The following is a 24,976-nucleotide window of genomic DNA, read 5'->3' on the forward strand; positions in this document are numbered from 1 at the left end:
AGCCTGGAGCCTGCTTCAGATTCTGCATCTCCCTCTCTCTCTGCCCCTCCCCCACTGTTCTCTCTCTCTCTCTCTCTCTCTCTCTCTCTCTCTAAAAAATAAATAAAAACATTTAATAAACAAAATTTTTAAATGGATAACAGTAGAATCTGCCCAATAGAGTTATTGAGAGGATAACATACGAAGCACCTAGAACATATATATGTATCACCTTCTCCCCATCCTCCTCTCCCTTCTCCTAAATAGTTATCTCTTTTAGGCATTCTGTTCTGGTAACATTAGGAGGGGGTTGGTACCCCTCTTCTTCGGTCCTGTACCATCCTATATATTCCTTATTATATGTACATTATTCAACAGTTGTCTGGGTTCTACCTTGAAATCAATCTGTTTGGCTAGGATGTAAAGCCAATTTGTGACAGTGTTGTTATTCAAAGTGGTTCATAAATATGTTACCAAAGAGAGCTGTAGTCTGAGGAAGCTGGAGTTATAACTGGGGAAGGAGCAGATACTGTCAAATCTGAGGATTTGGGAGATTGTGAACACAGGTGAGAAGTGGTTGAAGCCAGGGGGAAAGTTGGCAAGAGAGGATCAGATATACTATAGACTGGGTACATACATACACTGGCAAACCTCTAACTTAGAAGGGGTTCTGGGACCGTGCCTCTGGGTCCATACCACGCATGGCAGTACCAGAACAGACCGTGATTGTTCTACCCGTGTTCCTAAAGAAAAAAAAGTGTTTTTTTCATACTTCTTATACCATATTATAATTTTGAAATTAATTTTAATCATACCAAATTCATGAATGGTTTAATTTAAAAAAATTACAATGAGACTAAAGACCCCTTTCTAGACCACCTTTAATTCCAATCTCCTCCCTCTCCCCAGAGGTGACAAGACAGTTGGCTGAATCCCAACTAATTTCATCCTGTGTCTTGCCAAAATGCAATGTCTACTGAATCGTATTTATGCCAGGTTTCTTTTGTTTACTGATTGGGAAGAGTTGGAAGTGAGAATAGAAATGAGGGAAATTGGGTATACTTGGAGAACTCACTCCCCTGAATTCCCAAATGTGAATGAGCCACCTTTGCTCCTTGAAGTGGCCCCTCTCCCCACCCTGAGGAGGCTCATCCTGTTGCAAGAGTGTTGTTTTCTCTTCTGAGGAAGAGATCTTATTCTCCGTGAGGCTCCTTCATCCCACTCCTCAGCCTCTCCAGACCTGTAACCAGGGCATACTCTCATGTAAATTATGATGTCAAATTGGAGGAGAAGCCTTTATACAAATTTGCGAATTTTTATCAGCAGAAAGCTGGGGAATACATGTGGGGACAGATTTTGAGGTTGCTTGACTAAGGAAGCAAAAAACAGAATTTCAGATGAGACCGGATCTATTGACATGGGTATATTTACCAGAAGTTCTGGATTCTGTGGGCTAGCTTGAGCAGAGGTGTTTGCTTCTAATAGTTCATTTGATTAGTTAACGAAAACCTAGTTTCGACAGCAGCTCATGCTAACTAAAAAAAGAAGCCAGAAATGTCTTGGAAAGTAAAGCCTTGTGGAGATAGAAATGTTGAAGTGGATTCAGGTGTAATTCATTCAAAAAAGCATTTACTGGGGCGCCTGGGTGGCTCAGTCGGTTAAGCATCCGACTTCAGCTCAGGTCACGATCTCACGGTCTGTGAGTTCGAGCCCCTCGTCGGGCTCTGGGCTGATGGCTCAGAGGCTGGAGCCTGCTTCCGGTTCTGTGTCTCCCTCTCTCTCTGCCCCTCCCCCGTTCATGCTCTGTCTCTCTCTGTCTCAAAAATAAATAAACATTAAAAAAAAAAAAAGCATTTACTGAGTGTATACCATGTGTTTTAGGAAGTCAGAGATACATCAGTTACCAAAACCCTGTAGTCAGGGAGTTTATATCTTATCAGAGGAGATGAATAAATAAACAATATATTAAAATGCCATAAAAATTAAACAGGATAAGGGATATAAGGAGTATGAGAGGAAGGATTCTATTTTACATAGGCAGTCTGGGGAGACCTCCCTGAAGAGGTGACATTTGAACAGTCTTAAAGATATGAGAGAATGAGCCAGACAGATAGCTGGGAGAAGATATCCAGGCCATAGGAGCATCAGGTGCAAAGGTGCTTGGCCTGTTTTAGGGTCCGCCAGGAGGCCAGTGTAGGAAAAGCAGACAGTCTAAGACGGAGGGGGGTTGGAAGATGAGATCTGGGGAGCTGGGGTGGTGTGGCAGCTGCCAGACCATCTAGACCTTAAAAGTCATGGTAAGAATTCTGCCTTTTCCTCCACATAGGTAAAAGCCCTAAGGGTTTTGACTAGAGGAGGTACATGATCTCACCCACTTTGGAAAGGGCCACTCTGGTTGTTAAGTGGAGAATACGACTGAATCACAAACAGTCATCTGACAGTGTTTGCAATGATCTTGGAGAGAGATGTGCACCACGGAGGTTGCAGGGCAGTAAGTCCTGCAGGCAAAGCTGACAGAATTTGCTGACCAGAGATCGGTGGGGGCGGGGGTGGGGGGGGGCGTTGAGAGGGGGTGGGAGGGTGGATGGTGAAAAGATCAGAGGGATCACAGAAAATGACAGGACTTTGGCCTGAGCAACTGTGAGGGACGGAGCTGCTGTTCACTGAGGTGGGGAAGGCTGCAGGGAGAACGTGTCTGGTAGCTGGCATGGGGTGAGGGGTGGCGATCAGCAGTTTTGAACATTCTAAGCTCAGAGATCGATAATCCATCCCAGCGGATGGCATTTTGAGAGCATGATGTACGGAGAAGATATCTAGGGTTCAGAAATGCAGGTCTATATTTAGAAATACGAGAATGTAGATGGTAAGGCAATCATGGGCCTCAATGAGATAACCTAGTAAGTGTACATGGAGCAAAGACTTTCACAGAAGAAAAGTTGGAGATAAGGAGGAACCAGCACAGCTGCATTCCCCCCACCCTGCCCACCCTAGAACTAGGTCATTTTCAGAGGTCACAGGGCTGCTGCCTTATGGAGAGGGCAGAGATTTATTCCCACTGGAATCACAACTTTCTCTAGATTATTTTAGATTTAGATGTGCTTTTTCTTGCTTCTGTCAGCAACAGTATTTTGTTGAGAAACTAGATGTCTTTTTTTTAATGTTTATTATTTATTTATTTTGAGAGAGAGAGAGAGAGCAAGGGAGGGGCAGAGAGATTGGGAGAGAGAGAGAGTGCCAAGCAGGCTCTGCACTGTCAGCACAGAGCCTGACAAGGGGCTCAAAGTCACAAACTGTGAGATCATAACCTGAGCTGAAATCAAGAGTCAAATGCTTAACTGACTGAGCTACCCATATGCCCCAAATTACTACATGTCTTATAAGCGAATACTGTATTCTGTAAATGGTATTCTATAAATCATTGCTTGTGACTTAGGCTGTCACTTCACAGAGAAGGGAGGAGGGTCACCTATTGAAGTCTCAGATAGTGCACCTTCTGGGACACAGCACCTTGTGAAGTTGGAGTGCTGTGATGTAGGATACGGTGTGTTTATGTGTGTGTGTGTGTATGTGTGTGTGTATATATATATATATATAGCAAGAGAATTATGAACTAGGCCACAGACCAAAAATGTTCTTTGTTAACAGTGTAATGCTGAACTCTGAGTAATCACGTATGGTCATTTTAAATCATTAGGGTACTAGTTTGCTATGATTATAAACCTTTAGTTAAGCAGAGACTGGTTTTACTCTTTATTTAAAAATTGTTTTTTCATTATTTACTTTTGAGAGAGAGAGGGGCAGAGCATGAGCAGAGGAGGGGCAAAAAGAGAGGGAGACACAGAATCCAAAGCAGGCTCCAGGCTCTGAGCTGTCAGCACAGAGCCTGATGCAGGGCTCGAAGCCCATGAATCGTGAGATCATGACCTGAGCCGAAGTCAGACACGTAACTGACTGAGCCACCCAGGTATCCTTACTCTTTATTTTAGAGACATTAATGATCTCAAGGCTTGTTTCTTTCAAAAACATTTTCCAAAAGTTATCCCAGTTAGCAATAACCAAAATCTTCTGTTTCTAATGGCTTTCAAAGTGTTAACACTAGAATGGCTATAAATGAATCTGACAGGCAATTTTTACTTAATGTTGGGTCAAGCTGGAAATGAGTGTAGTCCTCTGTATATGGGTAGGTTCCCCTTGTGTGTGTTTGCACACATACACACACTGATGAACATGTATGATACACATGCAGGCTTATGTATGCTATTTGTAACACATGCTATAATACGCAAGGAAACCTGCCCACTGAAATAAAATAGATATGCAGCTCATAGAGTCAAAAGTCAATACAAAAAAAAAAATCACCATGAGCCAATAGCTACCATATTTTGAACAATGCTATTTATTTATTTATTTATTTATTTATTTATTTATTTATTTATTTTAATTTTTTTAATGTTTATTTTAGGGACAGAGAGACAGAGCACAAGTGGGGGAGGGGCAGAGAGAGCCAGAGACAGAATCTGAAGCAGGCTGCAGGCTCTGAGCAGTCAGCACAGAGCCTGACACGGGGCTCGAACCCACAAACCATGAGATCATGACCTGAGCTAAAGTCGGACGCTTAAATGACTGAGCCACCCAGGCACCCCTGAACAATGCTATTTAAAACAGACTGACATTGGGACGCCTGGGTGGCTCATTCAGTTAAGCATCTGACTCTTGATTTCAGCTCAGGTCATGATCTCACGGTTCATCAGTTTGAGCCTCACATCAGGCTCTGCACTGACAGTACAGAGCCTGCTTGGGATTTTTTCTCTCTCCCTCTTTCTCTTCCCCTCCCCTGCTCTCGCTTGAGCTCTCTCAAAATAAATAAATAAACTTAAAAAAATAAAATAGACTGACGTAAAAGAACTTCAGATAGCTTTCTTTAAATCCCCTGTAACAAATTCTATGGATTCATGCTGCTGTTATTCCTTGAACTGGAATATTTCTTTCCTGTCTCTCTTTTCCTCCACAAGCCCATAGCCTGGCTCCTTCTCCTTTGCTCCTTTTACTCCTTGACAACTGCTGTCAGGTCAGCAGCCTGCTGTTCCCATGTCCATATTCAATTCTGTCTCTGCACTTTTGCTCACCTAAAGTCCCAGGGGTAAACCAAAACGAAAACTATGATCTAGCTAACTTGTGATCAGCATCTTCCTAGACATCACAAGGTATCTCAAAAAGATCTGCATTATTTTATTAGCGATTTTCGGAAGGAAACCCACACTATACCTCTCAGAATATAAATTCTTCCAAAAAAATCATATTTAAAAATAAGTAGCTTTTTTGTCTTAGCCTCTTAAAATACTTGATATTACATTTATGTTTATTATTTTAATAGAAATATTTATTATTTGCCTACTATGTGTATAGCATGATGCTATATGTTTATCAAAGTATTTTGAATGAGACTTTTTCTAAATAATAATTATATAAACTCTCAAAATCTGAGTCTAATCTCTAGCATTCGAAGTTTTCTCAAGTAATTAAGTATGATGCCATTTAAGACAAATTGCTTCTCTCTTACAAAAGGCCTTATACAAAGGCTCATCTTATTTGGGAATCATGCAGAATTTGAAAACTTGTTCAGTTTCTATCTCTGGAAATTGGCTTTCTCATTTCCTGCAAGAAGCAAATAGTTTGTGCTCATGTACAAGTTTATCCAAAGACGGGTCCACGAAACTGTTTGCTTACATTTATTTCCCATTCAGTAACTGTAGTATCAAATTTTTACCAGTTAATTAAGTAACCTTTTTTAATTTTTGTTTAGAGATTCTTCCTTCTGAATTCTAATAATGATAAGCAGCTGTCACATGCTGAGTGCCAGTCTTGTGCTGGACACTTTCCTTGGAGCATTTCCAATGTTTTCTCTGCTGTGAGTAATGTTGCAATAGGGAGGTAATGTTTTACACTTAACTAAAGACTTCCCTGAAAAAAAAAAGCCCAACAATTAAACCAACCTCTGTTCCCTAAAACTTGTTGATCATCTGTAGACCAATACCCATTTTCAGCTTTCCTGGCTTTCTTGGTATATTTCTCATGAAATGGGCTAATTTTCCATGACAAATTACCTATGGTGATTCCATGGTAAAGTACACTCATAAGTAAATTTCAGTATCACCCCTGCTCTGACTTGCTATGTGAATTTTTCAAGTGGAAAATGATTCCAATTAAATCTCAATTTAAGGTGAGGCATATTTTTTTTTGTATCTTAACAACACAATTACATAATATTCTGGTGACAGGAGATATTTTAAAAATTAATACATTTTCAAGGGTGTTAATGTCCCTACTTAACCTAGCAGTTAAAATTTATTTTCTTCCTGCAGCGAAGTCAGAATTTATAACAACTCTGACAGAAAAGGCCAAACAAATATTCTATGCTCTCCAAACACTATTTTACTTCCATGGTTACATGGCAGAATTCACTGATGAAAACATTCTGCTTAAGTACAAAGCACTTTGTAAGTTCTTTGGAAGCCAAAAGATCTCTCATGTAAATGCCAAAGTTCTTATTTTCATTTGTTACATAAAATAATTCTTTAAAAATGTAAACATCACTTACGAATGAATGGTGTTAGTGATGGTGACTTTCTATTTCTCTTCTATATTCAAGTAAAAATTTTCTCTTTATCTGATCAAGTCAACGATTGCAAATCTACAGAGGCTCTCATAGCATGGGTAGCTATGCAAGATGGACAGGAAGACTGACATTTGTATGATGAATACGGAGTTGTGTTTAACATGTTGAACAACTAGAGTAGAGCTTCTCAAACTGTGTCCCTAAGGTTCTGCAGACATAGTTCATGAATGCCAAAAAAAGCAAGGGTAGGAAGAAGCCAGGAGAGTGTATGATGTATGAAACACTGCTCGCCTAGTAAATAGTTCTGATTTAATTTCATATCTTGGGAGTCCACCTTAAATTTCACTTAAAGGACAGGCTTGTTTTCAAAAAAATATTTGAAAATCATTGCCTCCCCACTACATATCTGTTTGGGGGCTCAGCCAGCAAAAATAAAATTCATATAGATGCATGACGATTCTAACCTGGCACGGTATTTCTAACTTTAGACATTTAAATCTCTGAAGTTTTAGGTAGACTCGATGTGGTTAAATGCATTCAGAAAGTTGGAAGACATTTCCTCTTTAAGTTTGCTTTGTAAAATAGTGATTCAGTAGTGTGTGTGTGTGTGTGTGTGTGTGTGTGTGTGTGTGTGTTTTGTGAGGTTTTTTTAGTAGAAGGCTCTAACTAGTTACTATGAATATTCATTCTTTGAAAATGACTTGGCTACACACAAGATGGTAAGCTAATTAAGAGTTTGCTAGGAATATCAAGACAAACAGCATAGGCTTCCTGCTTTCAATGTTCCTAAGGCTACTAGTTTAAAACACAGGAAAGAAAATGGTAAGTGGGATAAGGTACAGGCACTATCCAGGGAACTGACAGCAGCAAAAGTGATGACACTTTGTCAGGAAGAGGGATGCTTGAAGAAAAAGATAGGATCTGAGCTTTCCTTGAAAGATGAGAACAATGAAGCCCAGAAATATGAAGGAGACCACTTCTGGGCTGGGTATGGGATGAGCAAAGGCATCAATCAGCAGGCTGGAAAATCACGAGCTAGTTCAGAAAACAATCATGTGTCTAACTTGGCTGGAGCATGGGGTCTGTGACCGGGGACAGTAACAAAAAGAAGAAAGGAATGGTGGAGACTGTAAAGGAATTTTCCTGTATGGTCAAGGAGGTGACACTTAATCTTAGGCAAGAAAATCTAAGGGAAGGAAAAATTCAAATTTAAGTACAGTACCTACTATCTCCCCTGCCACCTCCTGATTGCTCAGTTCTGTGCCTGAGTCTGTGAGGTGATAATGGGATACGGGGTGAGAAGGAAAATTGGAAGGAACCCTGAAGACTGTTTTACAAAATAATGAAATGACCAAAGATATCAAGGAGAGGATGGGTGGAGATAGGGAGGGGAAAAAAAACAGCTTGCGGGTAGGGAAACAATTTCTAGGGAAGTTTTTAAAGAGGGGCTTAGAAGCGTGTGGGAGAGGCATGTGCTGTGACGAGGAATTTTAGGAGGTTTTGCTGCATGACATGCCGTGGAACTCTCTCCTCTGTTCTCCAAGGAGCGTTCCTTACAATCAGAGTGCTTTCCAAGGCTTTCTGGAGGCAGATCTGTGTTTCCTTTAGGCTGTGCTGAGATGGATTTTAAGGTGGGAAAGAGCTCAGTTTTATTCAGCTCACAAACTATCTGTACAGAGCATGGGGTTTCCCCAGTGATGCCGGTGGTGACAGGAGATGTGAAAGGGACCTTCCCCTCTGCATCCTTCCCCTCTGCATCCCTACATCCAAATCTGCTTTACATAGTGTGCTTCTGTGTAAGGTTTCCACTAGAAACGAGTGACAGAAGCAGCTTAAAAAACTGTCTACCACCAGGGTAGACACTGAGGTACCCCTGAAGGCTAATATGCTGAGAAATGTACTATTAGTGTAAAATGAGACTCAGAGAACCAGATTGAATTGCTCAAGGTTGCATGGCTAGGACATGCACGGCTAGAACAAAGACCCATTTTTATGGAACCATTCCCCCACCCTCACCGATCAGAGATTTTCTTTTCCAAGCCATTAAGATTTAAGGTATTTTGAGCCTGTTGATTCTTAGACATAGTCTTTTCAGATGGCATAGTCTCTCTTTTTTTAAATTTTTAAAAAAATGTTTTTATTTATTTTTGAGAGAGAGAGAGAGAACCAGCAGGGAAGGGGCAGAGAAAGAGAGGGAGGCAGAGCATCCGAAGTAGGCTCTGCACTGACAGCAACTAGCCCGATGCAGGGCTCAAACTCAGGAACCATGAGATCATGACCTGAGCCGAAGGCAGACACTTAACCAACTGAGCCACCCACGTGCCCCTAGTCTCTATTCATTTAATCTGAGGTTTGATGTCAGGTAATTCTTACACATCCTGGTTTCGTATCTCTGATGCACCCTGGTGTACCTGTTTGCGTCCGCTGGGTATGGATGGGCTGGGGATATGTAAAGAACTTTTGTCTCAGAAGACATTGGACGTGGCATTAGATTCTAAGCGTGCTGCTGGCATCTCCTTTCTGTTTGCCCTTACGGCACCATAAATGCCCGATGGAACAAAGGTTAAAATATGATGACTCAAACTATCAACATGCTAGGAGAAAACACAGGAAACAAATTTATCATCTCAGAGTAACAAAGGTCTTCTTAAAGTATGACATGGAATCTGAAGCTGTAAAAGAAAAGCACATTAAGAAATAAATTCCCGTCCAAATAAATAAATTTCCACATAAAGAAAAACCACCTTAAGCTAACTCAAAAGAAACCCAACAAACTGAAAGACTTTAGCAATGCATATTACACACAAAGGCCTGTTTTCTAAATGTATAAAGAGTTTCTATGAATCTATAAGAAAAAAAAAAACTACACAACAGAAAAATGGAAAGAAAATGTGAATAGAATTCACAAAAAAAGAAGTACAAATGGGTCTTTGTAGTATCCATGCTTCTAGCTTCTGTAGAGTTGCCGCTTTGACATTTGCACTATGTGACTATGTTGGCCGGATACACCTTGTTCTAGACAACCTGATAATATGCCTGAGTCACCTTGCCTTGGCCTCCTGCCTCCCTTATTGTCCCCCTCCCCCGCTTTGAGAGGAATCCTCCTTCCAGAGGTATACTTTCAAATGCAAACCAGCCAGTCCAGAGTCCACACTCTCAACTGGCTCCTTATTAGGTTCTCACATTCAGGCCACTATACACTTTCCCTTACCACTACACCCCCACACTCCTACCCCTGCCCCATGCCAAGTACCAAATAACTAGGGACAGCCCCAGAGTGACAAAGGTCAAAAAGTTAGATAGCACACAGTGCTGGTGTGAGTAAAGACACATTCATTTATTGTTTCTGGAAATATAAATTATTATAGCCTCTATGGAGAGCACTTTAGCAATGATAACAAGATCAGAAAACACAGGATTCGTGATCTGGCAATCCTACTTGTAGGTATATCTTCAAAAGAATTGAAAGCGAGGATCTTGAAGAGATATTTGTACACCTGTTGATAGCAACATTATTCACAATAGCCAAGAGGTGGAAATCACCCAAGTGTCCATAGACAGATGAATGGATACACAAAATGTGGTATATACATACAATGGAATATTACTGAGTCTTAAAATGGAAAGAAATCCTGTCACATGCTGTAATATCAGTTTGAACTGTGTGGGTCCACTTACACATGGAGTTTTTCAATAAACACAGTAAGGTGCTTGTAATGTATTCTCTCTTCCATGATTTTCTTAATAACATTCTTTTTCTCTAATTTACTTTATTGTAAGAATACAGTGTATAATACATATAATGCAAAATATGTGTTCATCAACTATGTCATTAGTAAGGCCAGCAGTAGGCTATTAGTAGTTAAATTTTGGGGGAGCCAAGCTATATGTAGATTTTCAACTGTGCAGGAGGATTGGCACCCCTGATCCCCATGTTGTTCAAAGTCAAATGTATATTCAAATAGTTCTTGGGTTTCTGAAGGTACTGTTTCACAAGATGCACATTCTCTACTGAGAGCCACAAGCTTTCAAAAGCCAACTTACTTTATCTCTCAAGACCTTTCTCAAAGGAGAAAACTATACCATTAAGTATTTCTTCCTAATCCTTATTTTAAAAAGCAACATCTGGGGCACCTGGGTGGCTCAGTCAGTTAAGTGTCTGACTTTGGCTCAGGTCATGACCTCACGGTTCATGAGTTCGAACCCCGCATCGGGCTCTGTGCTGACAGCTCAGAGCCTGGAGCCTGCTTCAGATTCTGTGTCTCCCTCTCTCCCTGTCCCTCCCTTGCTTGTGCGCTCTCTCTCTCTCTCTCTCTCTCAAAAATACATAAATATATTAAAAAAATAGAAAGCAACATCCATTTGCAGTGACAACTAAAAAAACAAGCATCTGAATATAGATTATTATTTCTAATATTTAATCGCTTTGCTACAACAGTTTAGCAAAGAATCAAAGAAAAATAGAGGTCATTCAAATTTTATTAAACATATAATGAAAAATAAACACAAGCAGGCACACATACACAAGCTAGGTCCTCATTATGTCTGTAAAAGAATCAAAAAAGAGAAAGGGAAATTAAGGACAATTAACCACACAGATAAAGGGTCGGATGAGCTGCTTGGGGCAAGGCCGCTGTGGCATTTTCCTCTGGTTCCCAGCCCTAAGTCTAGCCTGTGCTCCATGCTCAGTAAAGATTTTCAGAATGAGTAAAGGAAAATAATCTCCAAAAGGAGGCAGAGGAGCTACCAATTGTTTTTGTCCCCGATTTTCAACTCTTTTCTGACTCTCACTTGCTACTGATCACAGCCTGTTCAGATAGCAGAGTTTTCCAACAATACCTCAGATTCCTGGCCAGAATCAATCTTAATGTTTTTCATTTTTAAAAGTGCCAAGGATGGGGCACCTGGGTGGCTTGGTTGGTTAAACGTCCGACTTCAGCTCAGGTCATGATTTTGCAGTTGGTGGGTTCGAGCCCTGTGTCGGTCTCTGCTGACCGACTTAGCTTAGACTCAGCTTAGACTCAGCTTAGACTCAGCTTAGAGTCTGGAGTCTGCTTCTGATTCTGTGTCTCCCTCTCTCTCTGCCCCTCACCCGCTCACACTCTGTCTCTCTCTCTCAAAAGTAAAGTACACATTAAAAAAATTTAATAAAAAAATTAATAAAAGTGCCAAGTATAAGGATCCCCTAACATGGAACTTTCTTTTCTGTGTCCCTGGACTCCTGCAGTGTACGATTTTGCTGATTGAATTTAAGGGTGTTAATCTACTTTGCAAAGTGGAATATGGCTTGTATTCTTACGATCCTCATATAAACCTTTAATCTTTGTAAATAGGTATCAGCCATGTCAATATCCCAAATGTTTAAGTGCATTCCAGGCACCTCCCAAAGTCTTTTTCCATACTGGAAAGATTTTAAAATTTCCACCTGACTGTCAGACTAAAACAAAAACCAAAAACTTTATGGGAAACATGAACCTATCTGTATTATTTAATAAATTATCAGTCTGTTTAAAGTTTCTTGACAGCCAAAAAAAGATCTTGAAAAATTATTCTTGCAAGGCTGCCTGGATATCTAAAGGAAAAGTGAACACAGGCCAACAATAGCAAGACTTGTAGAAAGATTTAAAAAAGAAATTTAGTAGTTTTTTTTTAATGCATATCCTCTGTGTACAGCTATTAATAAAGTGTGATAACTAAGAAAAGGAGAAGGAAGCTAAGGAGAAATATTTAAATAGAACATTAAATATTTATCTTTATTTTTTCTTTTAATATACAGTTTACTTGAAAAGTCAATTTGTAAAACCCTAAAAGAGTAGTGTTTAAATGTATGAATGTCAAGTGAAGAATGTCATCAGATGAGATGTGCGCTAAGGTAGGACACAGGAGATAGCGTTCCTTCTGTGGTTCTGCATCTGTCTGGTTGTCCAACCCAGCAAGTGTCAACATTTTTAGAACTTTAAGATAAAAATAATATCTTAAAATTCCTACTCCTTATAGAATCCCTATGAGAATTAAATTACACACTTAAAACTATGTTGATTAAGTTCCTTGAGTGTGGGGATCTTATGTTTTCATCTTTGTAAGCAGTTACTTGATTAATTCATGTATGAAAGAAATAGGGATCATTTTCATTCGTGAAAAAATTTTAAATTTCATTACAGATTATCTCAGGAAACTCCTTAGTACCGATAGGGGGTCAAGCCTAGAAAATGAAGGAAGCTTTGGTAGCATCAGAAAATCACCAATGTTTTCAGTAACTACTCCAAACTTTTTTATTAAAAGTTCCTAGGATTATTTAATCTGTTACGAGTCTTAGGAGAACAAAATGTATAACAAATGAGAAAGTATCTTTTGAACATATGACTAGGGAATTAAACGATGGCCATGGTAAAAGGTGCCGTTAAATATACATAAAAAGTAATGTGCAATTTTTTCAGAAGGCAATCTGAATACTATTGAGAACCTGTTATGTCTAGATATCCAGCCCAAGAACTTCCCTGGGAAGTTCATGACCCACATATTGGACATTCCTTTCAGGCCTGTTTCTTCTGAATTCTCTGTCACTTAGAATGTCATATTCCAGCCACTTTCCTAAATCGGAAATCCAAGCATCAGTTCAGACTTTTTCTTCTTTCTCACTCCACTCCCCCCATCCATTTGGACACTAAGTCCAGCATTTTCTACTTCCTTAATATCTCTCCTATATATATTCTGTCCTTTTCCCCACTGCCCCTGCCTTGATTCAGTGTCTCCTTACATCTTATCATGATCACTGAAATGCCATTCTAATTGGTGATATGGCAGGAATGGAACAGAGACAAATTTAATAGATGTTTAAGAGAACCAATTGATAGAATACAGGAAGAAAACTAGGTTTGGGAGAAGAATAATGACTTTAGTTCTGAGCATGTTTAGCTCAAGGTGCCTTGGGGTCATCTGGGAAAGATATTCCCAGTACATGCACGTATGGGTGTGGGCAAAGCCTAAGGACAGAAAATTGGGTTCATAGTGAACACCATGGATATGGCAGAAATGTCCCCTCTCATGTCCTACTCCTCCAAAAAGCTTTTTCCAGATCACCTCATTCCCACAATGATTATTCCTTCCATTCAATTCTAGTAACTCTAATTGCACCTTCCAGTTTCACAATGATATGTTGCTTTTTGTTGATATTTAATATTTCAACTCCCCCCCCCCCAATTAAGCTTCTACAGAATAGTAACCTTTGATATGCTTTATGCCTGTGAATGCCTATGGTGTCTAGGGTGACTGGCAAGAGGCTCAAGGGACACCCCCTGCCCCCGGGTTGCAGGAAACATTGATCTTGATCTGAGTGGGAACATGGCAAGAATGAAGAACAGATAAATCCAAGAGATATTGAGAGAGGTATTTAACTCTCAAACTGACAAAGAGAATACAGGAAGAGAATTAGGATTGGGCGAAGAATGATGAATTTGGTTCTGAACACATTGGTTATAGGACTATGTAAACATTCAACCAAGCTGTACACTGAATATTTGTGAGCATCACTGTATGTATGGTATATGATAACAAAAATATTTTTGGATAACAAAAATGTTTAAAATAAAAGTAAAATAGAGCAGCATCAAATTTTCGATAAGACAAGGAAAGTCTGTGGCGTGTCAGGCCTCATACATAGGCAGCGATGGCAGAGTTGGGAAGCAGATGTCTAGCATTAACCCGCACAGTCTACTGACAGAAATCATGTGGCTTAATTCCCAAACGCCACTTGGAATCTTCATCCCAAAATCTGAATTTACACAGTGTAGTTCCTGCCCTGTTAGGTCTTATTGATTAATATAATCACAATGTCAGTGGAGAATTCTAAATTTTCCATGCAAAATATTACATGATGAGAAGATATTCAATAAATATGTTAAAGACCTAGTAACACATGACAGGTGTAGCCTACAAATGCTGTAATAGTTGAGAGTTTGTAGAAAATGCTGGCAAAGTTTCTCCAAGGACATGGGCATTAAGCTAGAAGGTCCTAAAAGGTAGGAACAGACACAGGGGTTGCAAAGTACAGCCTATGCAAGTATTTGATTTGATTTCTTTTCGTTTGAATGGCACAATCTTTCAAGAGATAATGTGAGTAGGCATATTTCTGGACAGCCGTAACCTTACATCATGCTTTGTGAATATGTGCCAGTTTCCTAGGCATCTGAATGTGGGAGAGTCCCTATGAAGGAGTGCAGCATAAACAGAAGATCATGAGAGTCTAAGTGAGTTATTAGATTGCACAAGTAGTTTGGGCCCACATCACTCAGTGCCATGAAAACCATCCTGAATGTATTCTGCAGGCAATGTTAACCGAGATGATGACCCCTGTGTATTTCAGTAGTGTGGGCCAGTTGTGTGACTAGCATTAATAACAATAAATACTGTAAGCAGCTTCTGGTTCTTTCAATGTGATGCCAAGCATCTGGACCTTTGGAAGTGAATTTCTGCCTGCTTTCTTTCAGTTGCAATCTGAACTCTTGCTATACTGCAGAGAAGGCTTCTGTTTAGATAACGCAAGGAGGGAAGCTTATATAAAGTAGGTTAAAAATTTTGTTGAGCCTCATAAATCTTAGAGGAGTGTTGAAATGATTAGCAAATAAAGCTATAGATGCCAAGAAGAACAGTTTTAGTGGTGCTTCTTATGGAAATAAAGTTGTTTGAAACCAATAACCATTCTGCAAGATTGTGCTGGCTTGAGGAGCAGTTGTCATGCAATGAAATTACTGATTTAATTACTGATATAATTTTTCACCACTCAAAAGGGTAGGTAAGACAGTTCTTTGACATTATAATGTAAGGTATTCACCTTATCAGGGGCTGGTCATATCCAATGTTTAAGAACTATAATTTATGCATACATGTATGCTGAGAGATTGAGATATTTAATTGTTATATTGCAGACTAACATGCAGGAGAGGTTGTCCTGAGTTCTCCTTTGACTGTACAAAAGAAATCTTTCATGATTCTTTGTGCCTTAAAAAACTTGACCATAATTTTTATTATTAGCATAACTTTTGGTAGAAATAAACTCTAGGTTAGCCTTATATTTTATTTGATAGAATTATTAAGGGTAGTGGTATAAAAGTATAAATTCTATTGCAAAAAGTTGGACATATGATGGATTTTAGCAGAAACAGAGAACCCTGGTCACTTAAAAATATTGAGACTAGAGATGTGGATTCATGGTTTTAAATATGTAAATATAGATATAGAAATAGATATGTTTGTAGATAAATATATTCATGCATCCATTGCCTAGCTCTGTCTGCTGAGAGGACTTAGAAGCAGTGACAGACCAGTAGCAATGGACATACCCAGCATTGAGATCTTAGTTTGCAAATATATCTTTCTCCACTAAAAGGAACCAGGGATCTTTGAGAAATGGCTGATTCCAGGGTTAGAGCAAAGAAAATGCATGATGAGCCTGGAACATATTCTTATAACAGAAAGTAAAGAACTACACAAAGCATCATAGGGTCATGTCAAAAGGACAAGTGAGCCTTCTTGAAGAGGTGTATACTGGCCAAATCTAGGACAATTGAAGTGTCAAAATGAATAATGATAGTAATGGATTATAACCCACTGAAAAGAAAAAGAACTCATAGGTCTAGAAAGATAGAGATAGATGGGGAAAAGGTAAATAGAAGGAAGAGAAGGTTCTTCCTTACAGTTGGAAGCCAACTAATAAATGTAGAAGGAATAACGGAAGTAGACAATCATCATTTGGCAACTATCATAATAATAACTGATTTGGGCAAGTATCATCAAGAAATATATAACTAGTAGGTGAAGATTTTAGGAGGAGTAGGATACTTAAATAGACTCAGAGTATCTCCCCATAGGTACTTACTAATTTCAAACAGAAAAACAACACCTTTACTGAGGAGAAAACTGATGGAAGTCACCATCTTAACCAAGTGATCAAATTAATACCACCAATAATGAGACAAGTTGACACTGTGTGTTCTGATAGGACATTTGTATATATAAAATAAAATCTCAACAGTGGTGGCAGCTATTGTTTGAAATATTTACACCTACAAAATATTTGGGTGGGATTTAGTTTTGCTTCTTGGTTTTGAATAAATTCTGATTTTGTTCTAAGACTTTCTAAGCTTATTTCTATTACGACTATCAACTTACTTAGATGTTTTATTCAGTTATATCCACATAAGGTTAATGTCCAGAATTCAGATGTTCTGTAAAATACTTTCTAAAGTAGAGTTCTCAAGCATGACAAGGTAACAGTTGCATATATAGTCAGTTACTATTTAAAAAAAAAAAAAACCCTCTCCTTGTATATAGGCATTTCCTAAATGTTCATCTTGTTTTTTTTTTTGTTAGAAAATCAGACAAAAATCAGACAAAAATCCTATTTCCCTTTTTGCTTCTCTGCTATTAGGAAAGAGTGGCTTTTAATGCCCTACTGCTCTAGCTACATTTAGTTAGGTAAATGCATATTTTTCTATCATTGGATGTCAAGATCTTTTATGTTCATTTTATGGAAGTAAATGTAGTGTATTCAATAATGAAAGAAATTTCCCCTTTTATTTCATTTACAAGCCTATGGAATGTACTTAACTGAGCGCATATATGCAAATATTTATTATGCTATAAAAATGTCAGAACCTACACCACCGTGTTCATCCAGGATTGTAGGATAAGACTTTGGAAGAGAGGGTGGGGATTATTTTATTTTCAAGTGCTTCAAACGATACATATTGCCTACAGGTGACATGTAATAAACCATTTTGATAATAATATTAGCTTCACCTGAATTTTAAGTAGATAATGATTCAGGTCTTAGTATAGTAATACGTAAAAAGAAACATACCTCGTGCAGACAAATGAAAGCTGGAGTTGTAGATAAATCAACCAACCGTTCATCTTGGATGTTAATTGTGGGTGCTATGGCATAAACGGGGTTCTCTTGATCCTTTTCATCTTTTTCCTCTTCCTCTTCTGGTTCTGTGTCTGTGGTACTGTCTTCCATTTTTCACAATTCTAAAATAAATCATTCCATTTTCAGCTATTTCGGGATGTCATCGCTTATAAAGTAAAATGGGTGGAAAATAATAAAAGCAAGCAAAAGTCAACTGGAGTAAGCTAGCCTCCAATGAAATTATAGGTCAGGAAAGTCGGCTATGGATAAATTATTATAAAGACTATTTTGTTGTAAAGATACACTCCATTGCTACATTCAAATCAAGAATTCTTTTTTTTTTAAATTAAAAAAGTGTTTATTTATTTTGAGAGAGAGAGAAAGACAGAGTGTGAGCAGGGGAGGGGCATAGAGAGAGGGAGACATAGAATCCGAAACAGGCTCCAGGCTCTGGCTACCCAGGTGCATCTCAGATCAATAATTCTAATTTTTTTTAATGTTTATTTATTTTTGATACAGAGACAGAGTGTGAACAGGGGAGGGGCAGAGAGAGAGGGAGACACAGAATCCGAAACAAGCTCCAGTCTCTGAGTTGTCAGTACAGAGCCCAACGCGGGGCTCGAACCGACGAACTGTGAGATTGTGACCTGAGCCGAAGTCGGACGCTTAACCAACTGAGCCATCCAGGCGCCCCAATAATTCTAATTTTTAAAAGCAGGCTATTGTTGCATTACTTGGAGAAAAGTGATATGAATAGAATGTAAGTTCCATGAGAGCAGAGACTTAATTTTATTTGAGTTGGCACTCAATCACTATTCATTGATTGGGTAAATACCTGTAACTTCCACTCTTAAAATATAACAAAAAGTTAATTCAAATTAGTTTTGGGGAAATAAATGCCAACACACTGTGGTGGTCCACACTGCCTGAGGCACACACCTGTGCACCTGCACAACAGGCTAATTGCTCAATACCTGAACTGCCTGCTATGGCCACAGCTTGGGCCGATTCCCCACCACCTTGACTATCTCTGCTGCTACTTGTGTGCTCAACTGTCCCATCAGGCTTCACTTACAAAACAGAAGCTCAAGAATAAAATTAAGGATATTAAGGTGGTGACACTAGAGCATTAAACCAAGTTCAGGGCCCTTTAATGCACACATACTTTTTTTCAGTGCCATAAAGCAGTGTTTTAAAAGAACCTGTTGTTATTGAGGCATCACAATGCTTTGATTTTGGCAATTAATTACAGTTTATTGTTTAAATCTTCAAGGAGCTGAAAAGGTTTGATTATATAATCTAGATGTGTTTATGTTTATAAGTAAAAATATGTACGTTCAATCATTTCACAGATGAAAAATGTTAATGACTATCCCAGAAAAGTATCTCCTTCAGAGAATTAGACCATACCTGTGAATTTTAGCTTTATTTCAAATAAAAATGAAAGTAACAATATTTCAAACCAAAAACAGTATAATGAATCCTCAAGTGCCCATCAATCAGCTTCAATACATATCGAATCCTGAGCAATTTTTGCTTTATCCAAACCCTTCCACTTACCCCTCCACTCTCCATATTATTTTGAAGCAAAACCTAGACCCTTAGACTTAATAATATAGCCAAAGAACTCCATAACAACATGCAGAGACAGCCCTCAGGCCACTGCAGAGCTGCCCAGCACACTTTGCAAAGATGTGCCATAGCTATTCAAATCATTCCCACATTATAAAAACAGGGGATGTTTCCAGTTTTCTGCTATCATAGTTTTTTTTGCACAGTGTAGTACATATATTTGTTTAAAATATATATTTAAAAGCTCTTGGAACTTTCATAATCAAGATGGCATTGACTTTAAAAACTTAATTTCAGGGTTGCCTGGGTGGTTCAGTCAGTTAAGCATCCGGCTAGTCGGTTAAGTGTCTAACTTCAGTATAGGTCATGATCTCGCCATTCTGAGTTCCAGCCCCGCAGTGGGCTCTGTGCTGACAGCTCAGAGCCTGGGGCCTGCTTCAGATTCTGTGTCTCTGTTTCTCCCTCTCTCTGCCCCTCCCACCCTTGCACTCTGTCTCTATCTCTCAAAAATGAACATTAAAAAAGTTAAAAAAAAAAAACTTAATTTCAGGGGTGCCTGGGTGGCTCAGTCAATTAAGTGTCTACTTCAGCTCAGGTCATGATCTCATGGTTCATGAGGTCAAGCCCCACCTTGGGTTCTCCACTTTCAGCACAGAGCCCACTTCAGACCCTTTATCTCCCTCTCTTTCTGCCCCTCCCCAGCTCGTGCACTCTCTTTCTCTCTGTCAAAAATAAACATTATATATTTGAACTTAATTTCAGGCAATCTTCTCAAAGCCACTGCACTTTAAATATGGTAAAGCTTACCTAGGCAACAAGAGAAGGGCACTATGCTGAATTTGTACAGATTTCTCAGTCTCCTGAAGTTTTCAGTCTCTATTATCTTGAAAACATTCCAAATATTTTAAAGCAGGTAAAACATTAAACAGAGGGAAGCAACTAAAAGACACTATAACAGAGTTCTGATACACATTATCAGACAAACTTTGACCTTTAGAAAAGAAAAGGGAGAGTGAGTAGGGAAGTAAGAAAACACAACAGAGACAAATACAAAAGTCTCATATGAATTTAAACCTAAAACACTAATTAATCTAATTAAATAACAGGTTGGAAAGGGCTTAAGTAGATAGCAAAGTTTAACGGAGAAAACAAATATTCAAGGATTCATTAATGTAGGATTGCAAAGCCCATTACATTAATATTACCATGCTGTTGGCAATATGATTGACAGCCATAAATAAAACAATAGAATAAAATACACTCTCAGTCTACAAGATATAACCAAGAGAACATTTATAAAACATCTTAAATTCCTGGTGTATGAGGAACGTAGCTATCCAGTATAGTAATTCTAGAGATGTATATCTCCCTAATACATAAGTCAATTAAGCAAATATTTACTGAGTTGTTTTATGAAGATCAAGAATTTACAAAAAGGCAACTAATTTACAATACAGAGAGAAGGGAGTAGCTAGCTCTGTATCATACAAGGGAAGGTAAAATAAGCCTAAAGAAAAAGCAATGTTGGTAGGAAGGTAGATATGGCTTTAAAGGCAACTTGAAGCCTGAAATTTAGATTTTAATCTATAGTTGTTGGAAAACCATTACATTTTTTTTTTTTTTGCATCGAGGAGTTATCTGAGTTTGTAAAGATGTTGGTGACAATAAGAAGAATGTTTTTTTTAACTTTTTAATGCTTATTTATTTTTGAGAGAGAGGGAGACAGAGTGCAAGTGGGAGAGGGGGAGAGAGAGAGGGAGACACAGAGTCTGAAGCAGGCTCCAGGCTGCAAGCTGTCAGCACAGAGCCCGAGGTGCGGCTCAAACTCACGAACGGTGAGATCATGACCTGAGCCGAAGTTGGAAGTTTACTGACTGAGCCACCCAGGCGCCCCTACAATAAGAGGAATGTTTTAAAAAGGGTGTGAATTTGAAGGCAAGGAGACAATTTAGTGCCAAGAGTTAGCTCCCTTTGCTATGGGCAGGGGATAGATTCATTGGTGAGCTTTAACCAGACCAGGTGTCTAGCCTCAGGGGCACTCAGCGATTGGTGAGCAAGATAGAAAATAATCAGAGAATCAGAGATAAATGTAAAAATAAATATAACTGAAACAGGTGCTATGCAAGCATGGACTGCAGAAGCAAGGTAACCATGTGCTGCACATTTCCAGCAGGCGCCATTTCCTGAAAAATGGCAAAATGGTGCAGGGAGGAAGCCTGATTGGAAGGTTAGATGCTGAGAACCCAAGCCGAGGCAATACCATGCTATGCCGTAGGAGTCTGAGGAGGAGGAGAGGACGTGGTTTTGTGGGTCTTTCTAGAAGGGAGAAGACAGGTACTGATCTTCGACACAGAAAAGCAAAAGACTGGTGAACACTGAGCTCCTGTATAATTCACACTTTGTCTCAGGGTTAAAAGATAAAGCCAAAATAGGAAGCTTCACAAAGAGTAATTAAGTAATGAATATTGCAGGATATGCCTTGTTTTGTAAGACACAGCATTGCTTCCTCTTCTCTAAAGCTAAAGAAGTGATCATCATTTTGTGTTTTGATTTTGAACTCTTAAGGAAAGTTTTCTTGACAGTTACAAGGAGCACATGCCAAAAAACATTGCATGCACAAGGGAATGGGGTAGGATACACCAAGGATGTGTGTTTTTGAAGGTAAAAGGGCAATGCTTACTTCTAGAAAGATACAGCAGGAAACCACACTGGCATTTGATATTATTTACCACTGAACCAGCACAAGATTTTCTCATTTTAGAATAGCAGGATATAATGCAAAGTCCAAAACGATATGGTCCTACACTGAACCTGAGCATTCTTTTTCATAATTTAGTTCTTCTGTCCACCCTGGAAACAGGATCACATGCTCCTTTCCCCAGCAGGGTATTGCTAGAGGTGAGTTACAGGACAGTTTCTGCAGTGACTTAGAGCCATACCTGTTGGAGGAAGGGAGATGTCTGGGATGCCTATTTTGTTTGCTTGTTTCAGTTTACTATACTTATTTAAAAACATAGACATGGTAAAATGGGGTTATAAAAATTGTGGTATATTTAAAGCTATATCAGTGTTTCTCTGTGATTGTATGCATATTCCCTTTTAGAGATAAGGCTAAAAGTCAACACTGAAGGCCCTTTGTGAGAGGCCACTGGTCCACATATGACAGGCTCAGAACATAGGGCAGCCGGTCCCATATGTGTCCTCCAGTTCACTCAGATCCATTTAATCCAACAACAACATCACCACAGGACACCACCAGCTTGGGAGTCCTAAACGCAACAGATAAAATTATTGCACATATTCACGTCTAGCTCTTTTATTCATGTACAATTATACAATGCACATTATTATTAGAGAAAGACAAGATGCGACTTGAAACATTTTTTTAAAGATACACAAATTTCAGATCATGTTTTTAAAAAGGGGGGTAGAAAAGCTTTGTCATTCAAAGGCCCAACAAATCAAACCACAACTTCTTTCTGTTCCTAAAAAAAAGGAAAAGAAAAAAAAACTTTGCAAAAAACCCCAATCTGGCACAGAAAAAAATAAAACCACTGCAGATCAGTATGTACAGATAAAATCTACCTCATAACTGAAGTGTCAAAGCAACAAAGTAGGTTAAAAACATATATACACATAAAAGAAAACTCTTGAGAGGAAGCTCCAAGAGCATATTGAGGCTTTAAGATTTTTTAATGTTTATTTATTTTTGAGAGAGAGAAAGAAAAAGAATGTGAGTAGGGGGAGGGGTGGAGAGAGAGAGACACAGAATCCGAAGCAGGCTCCAGGCTCTGAACTGTCAGCACAGAGCCCAATGCAGGGCTCAAACTCACAACAGCGACATCATGACCTGAGCCAAAGTGGGACGCTCAACTGACTGAGCCACTCAGGAGCCCCTATTGAGGCTTTAAAGTACATGTTCACAGTATTAGATAGTTAAATCTTAAATTATATGCATGTGTAACCAGTGAGGAACCTGTTCACTGCCCATGAGCACAGAGAACCAAAGACTCTGTTATAGGTTCAGGAAGCTGAGAGCGCTAGGCCTTCTCCCAACTCATTAGTCCTTTTGCCTTCTTTTGAACCTTCCAACACCAAACACAGACCCAAGGAAAGTTATTCACCCTCTTTTTAAAACTTCTTACATTTTCTCTTCTTTTTCTCAGAAACCCACACAGTCAAGATGAGCTCCGTAGTACTCATTTCTGAGTGGGTCAGGATGGGAAGCACCATCCACGTGGAGACTGTCAGAGAAACAGACATGATTCTTGTCCCTATCATATGCTCCTGGTTGCCCTCACCAGCATGCGGGCACTGCTGCTGGGTGGTCACTCACCTGTGCACTTACTAATAACAGCATTTATATAGCCCTTGACAGTTTAAGCAAAGCTTTCCTTCATATTATTTCACTTTATTCTTATGACAACCATGTTTGTAACTATTATTATCTCCATTTTATAGAAGAGGAAACTGAAGGTCACAGAATATAAGTGATATGCCCAAGATCACACAGCCATAAATGGCAGTATTTATTCAAACTCATGTCCGCTGGCTCCAAATCCCTTACCCTTTTCTGTTATACCATATAGGCCTCTTGCCATGGCCTTGGTAAAGCCCTTTCCTCTTGGCCTCCAGTAATGTAAAACAGGATCAAGGATCAGACTGCTAATGCAATTTGACTTCTGTCCCTGTAAAGGTATAAGCTAAAACCCCTTTAGCAAACAGCAGGCCAATATAAGGTAAGTCAATTAAAGACAACTTAGTTCTTGTAGAGCAGATTACTAGGCAGTCCATGAGGTGGTAAGACTGAGCTGTGCAAAACAATGAGCTATAGAACTTGTTGCTATAGTTACAAACCAAAGGAAAGCTTTCAGCTCTGCAAAGTGTGGCAAGAAACACTGGTCTTATATCTGCAATAATTTATAGTCATTCTGCAAGTCCAGTCAGGCTTCAGAAATTCAAAGATGCCTGAGAGGCCCCCACAGTTCCCTTAATGGTTTCCAAATAATTTGGTAGTGAGTAGAAACTGAGCTCCAAATCCTGTGGGAGGTTTAGAATGTTTAAGTAGGTCTGAGGTTGACAGTGTTTCGGAAGGTCTGTGAAGCAGAGATTCTACATTTGTGTGTGATCTAGAATCTTCACATTGCAGGCCATTCCTTACTTTTGCTATAAAAATGTCCATGTTTTTCAAATCTACTTCCACCTTTGTTTGAATTTTTAGAAGCATATCTGAAAGCACATTCATAACAATACCAGTCAATATGTCCTATCTAATTAGGCCATTGCCTTGCAAACCTGCTCTTTTAATTTACCCCTTTCCTCTCCCCCATACCCTAGTCTGTAGGAACTGTGAATCTAGATGGGTCTTTTTCCTTAGCAAAGAACTTCATTTAGTATGGGCTATCCCTGCTTCCCATCTGCAACAGCCCTGGCTCTTCCCTTCCTTCTTGTCCTCCTCCTCCTCCTCCTCCTCTTCCTCTTCCTCCTCCTCCTCCTTCTCCTCCTGTTATTTCATCAAAGACTGGGATTAGTGGCTTTAACTTAGTCTACCAGGATGACAACATGGAGTAATGGAAATGAATAGCCTGAAGTTCATCAATTCAGGGTTGAATTTCATTCTTCCCTTTCCTGTGTGAGCTTGGGCAAGATATTCATCCTCTAAGTGGATATTTCCTTTACTGCAAGATGATTTAAGGGTTGTTGTGAAGATTAAATGGAACAAAATCTCAGCCCAGACCCAGCATGATCAATCATTAATTCCATTTTCAGCCCTTCTTTCTTCTTAGGAGAATGGAGGCAGGGCTGAAAATTCCAAACTTCTAATCATGGTTTGTGCTCTCCTCAATACATGTTAGCTCCCTCCCACCACTGTTGGGTTCTTCTGCTTTCATGTGTAATGTGCC

The 24,976-nt window shown here is 39.2% G+C and overlaps 1 protein-coding gene across 4 annotated transcripts in view; it reads right to left on the minus strand.

Annotated features, from left to right (window-relative positions):
• CCDC146 (coiled-coil domain containing 146) overlaps positions 1-24,976 on the minus strand; it is a 118,255-nt gene that overhangs the window by 84,499 nt on the left and 8,780 nt on the right. For 3 of the 4 annotated variants that reach the window (XM_053218577.1, XM_053218576.1, XM_015069726.3), the window contains exon 2: positions 17,454-17,623. In XM_053218577.1, the coding sequence (XP_053074552.1) occupies positions 17,454-17,612 (159 nt within the window). In that variant the 5' untranslated portion in view covers positions 17,613-17,623. Of the gene's footprint in view, positions 1-17,453; positions 17,624-19,880; positions 20,046-24,976 lie in introns of those variants that run through there. The other variant, XM_027071737.2, reaches the window with a different exon arrangement.

The sequence above is a fragment of the Acinonyx jubatus genome, chromosome A2 (assembly GCF_027475565.1).
Source record: "Acinonyx jubatus isolate Ajub_Pintada_27869175 chromosome A2, VMU_Ajub_asm_v1.0, whole genome shotgun sequence".
NCBI lineage: Eukaryota > Metazoa > Chordata > Mammalia > Carnivora > Felidae > Acinonyx > Acinonyx jubatus.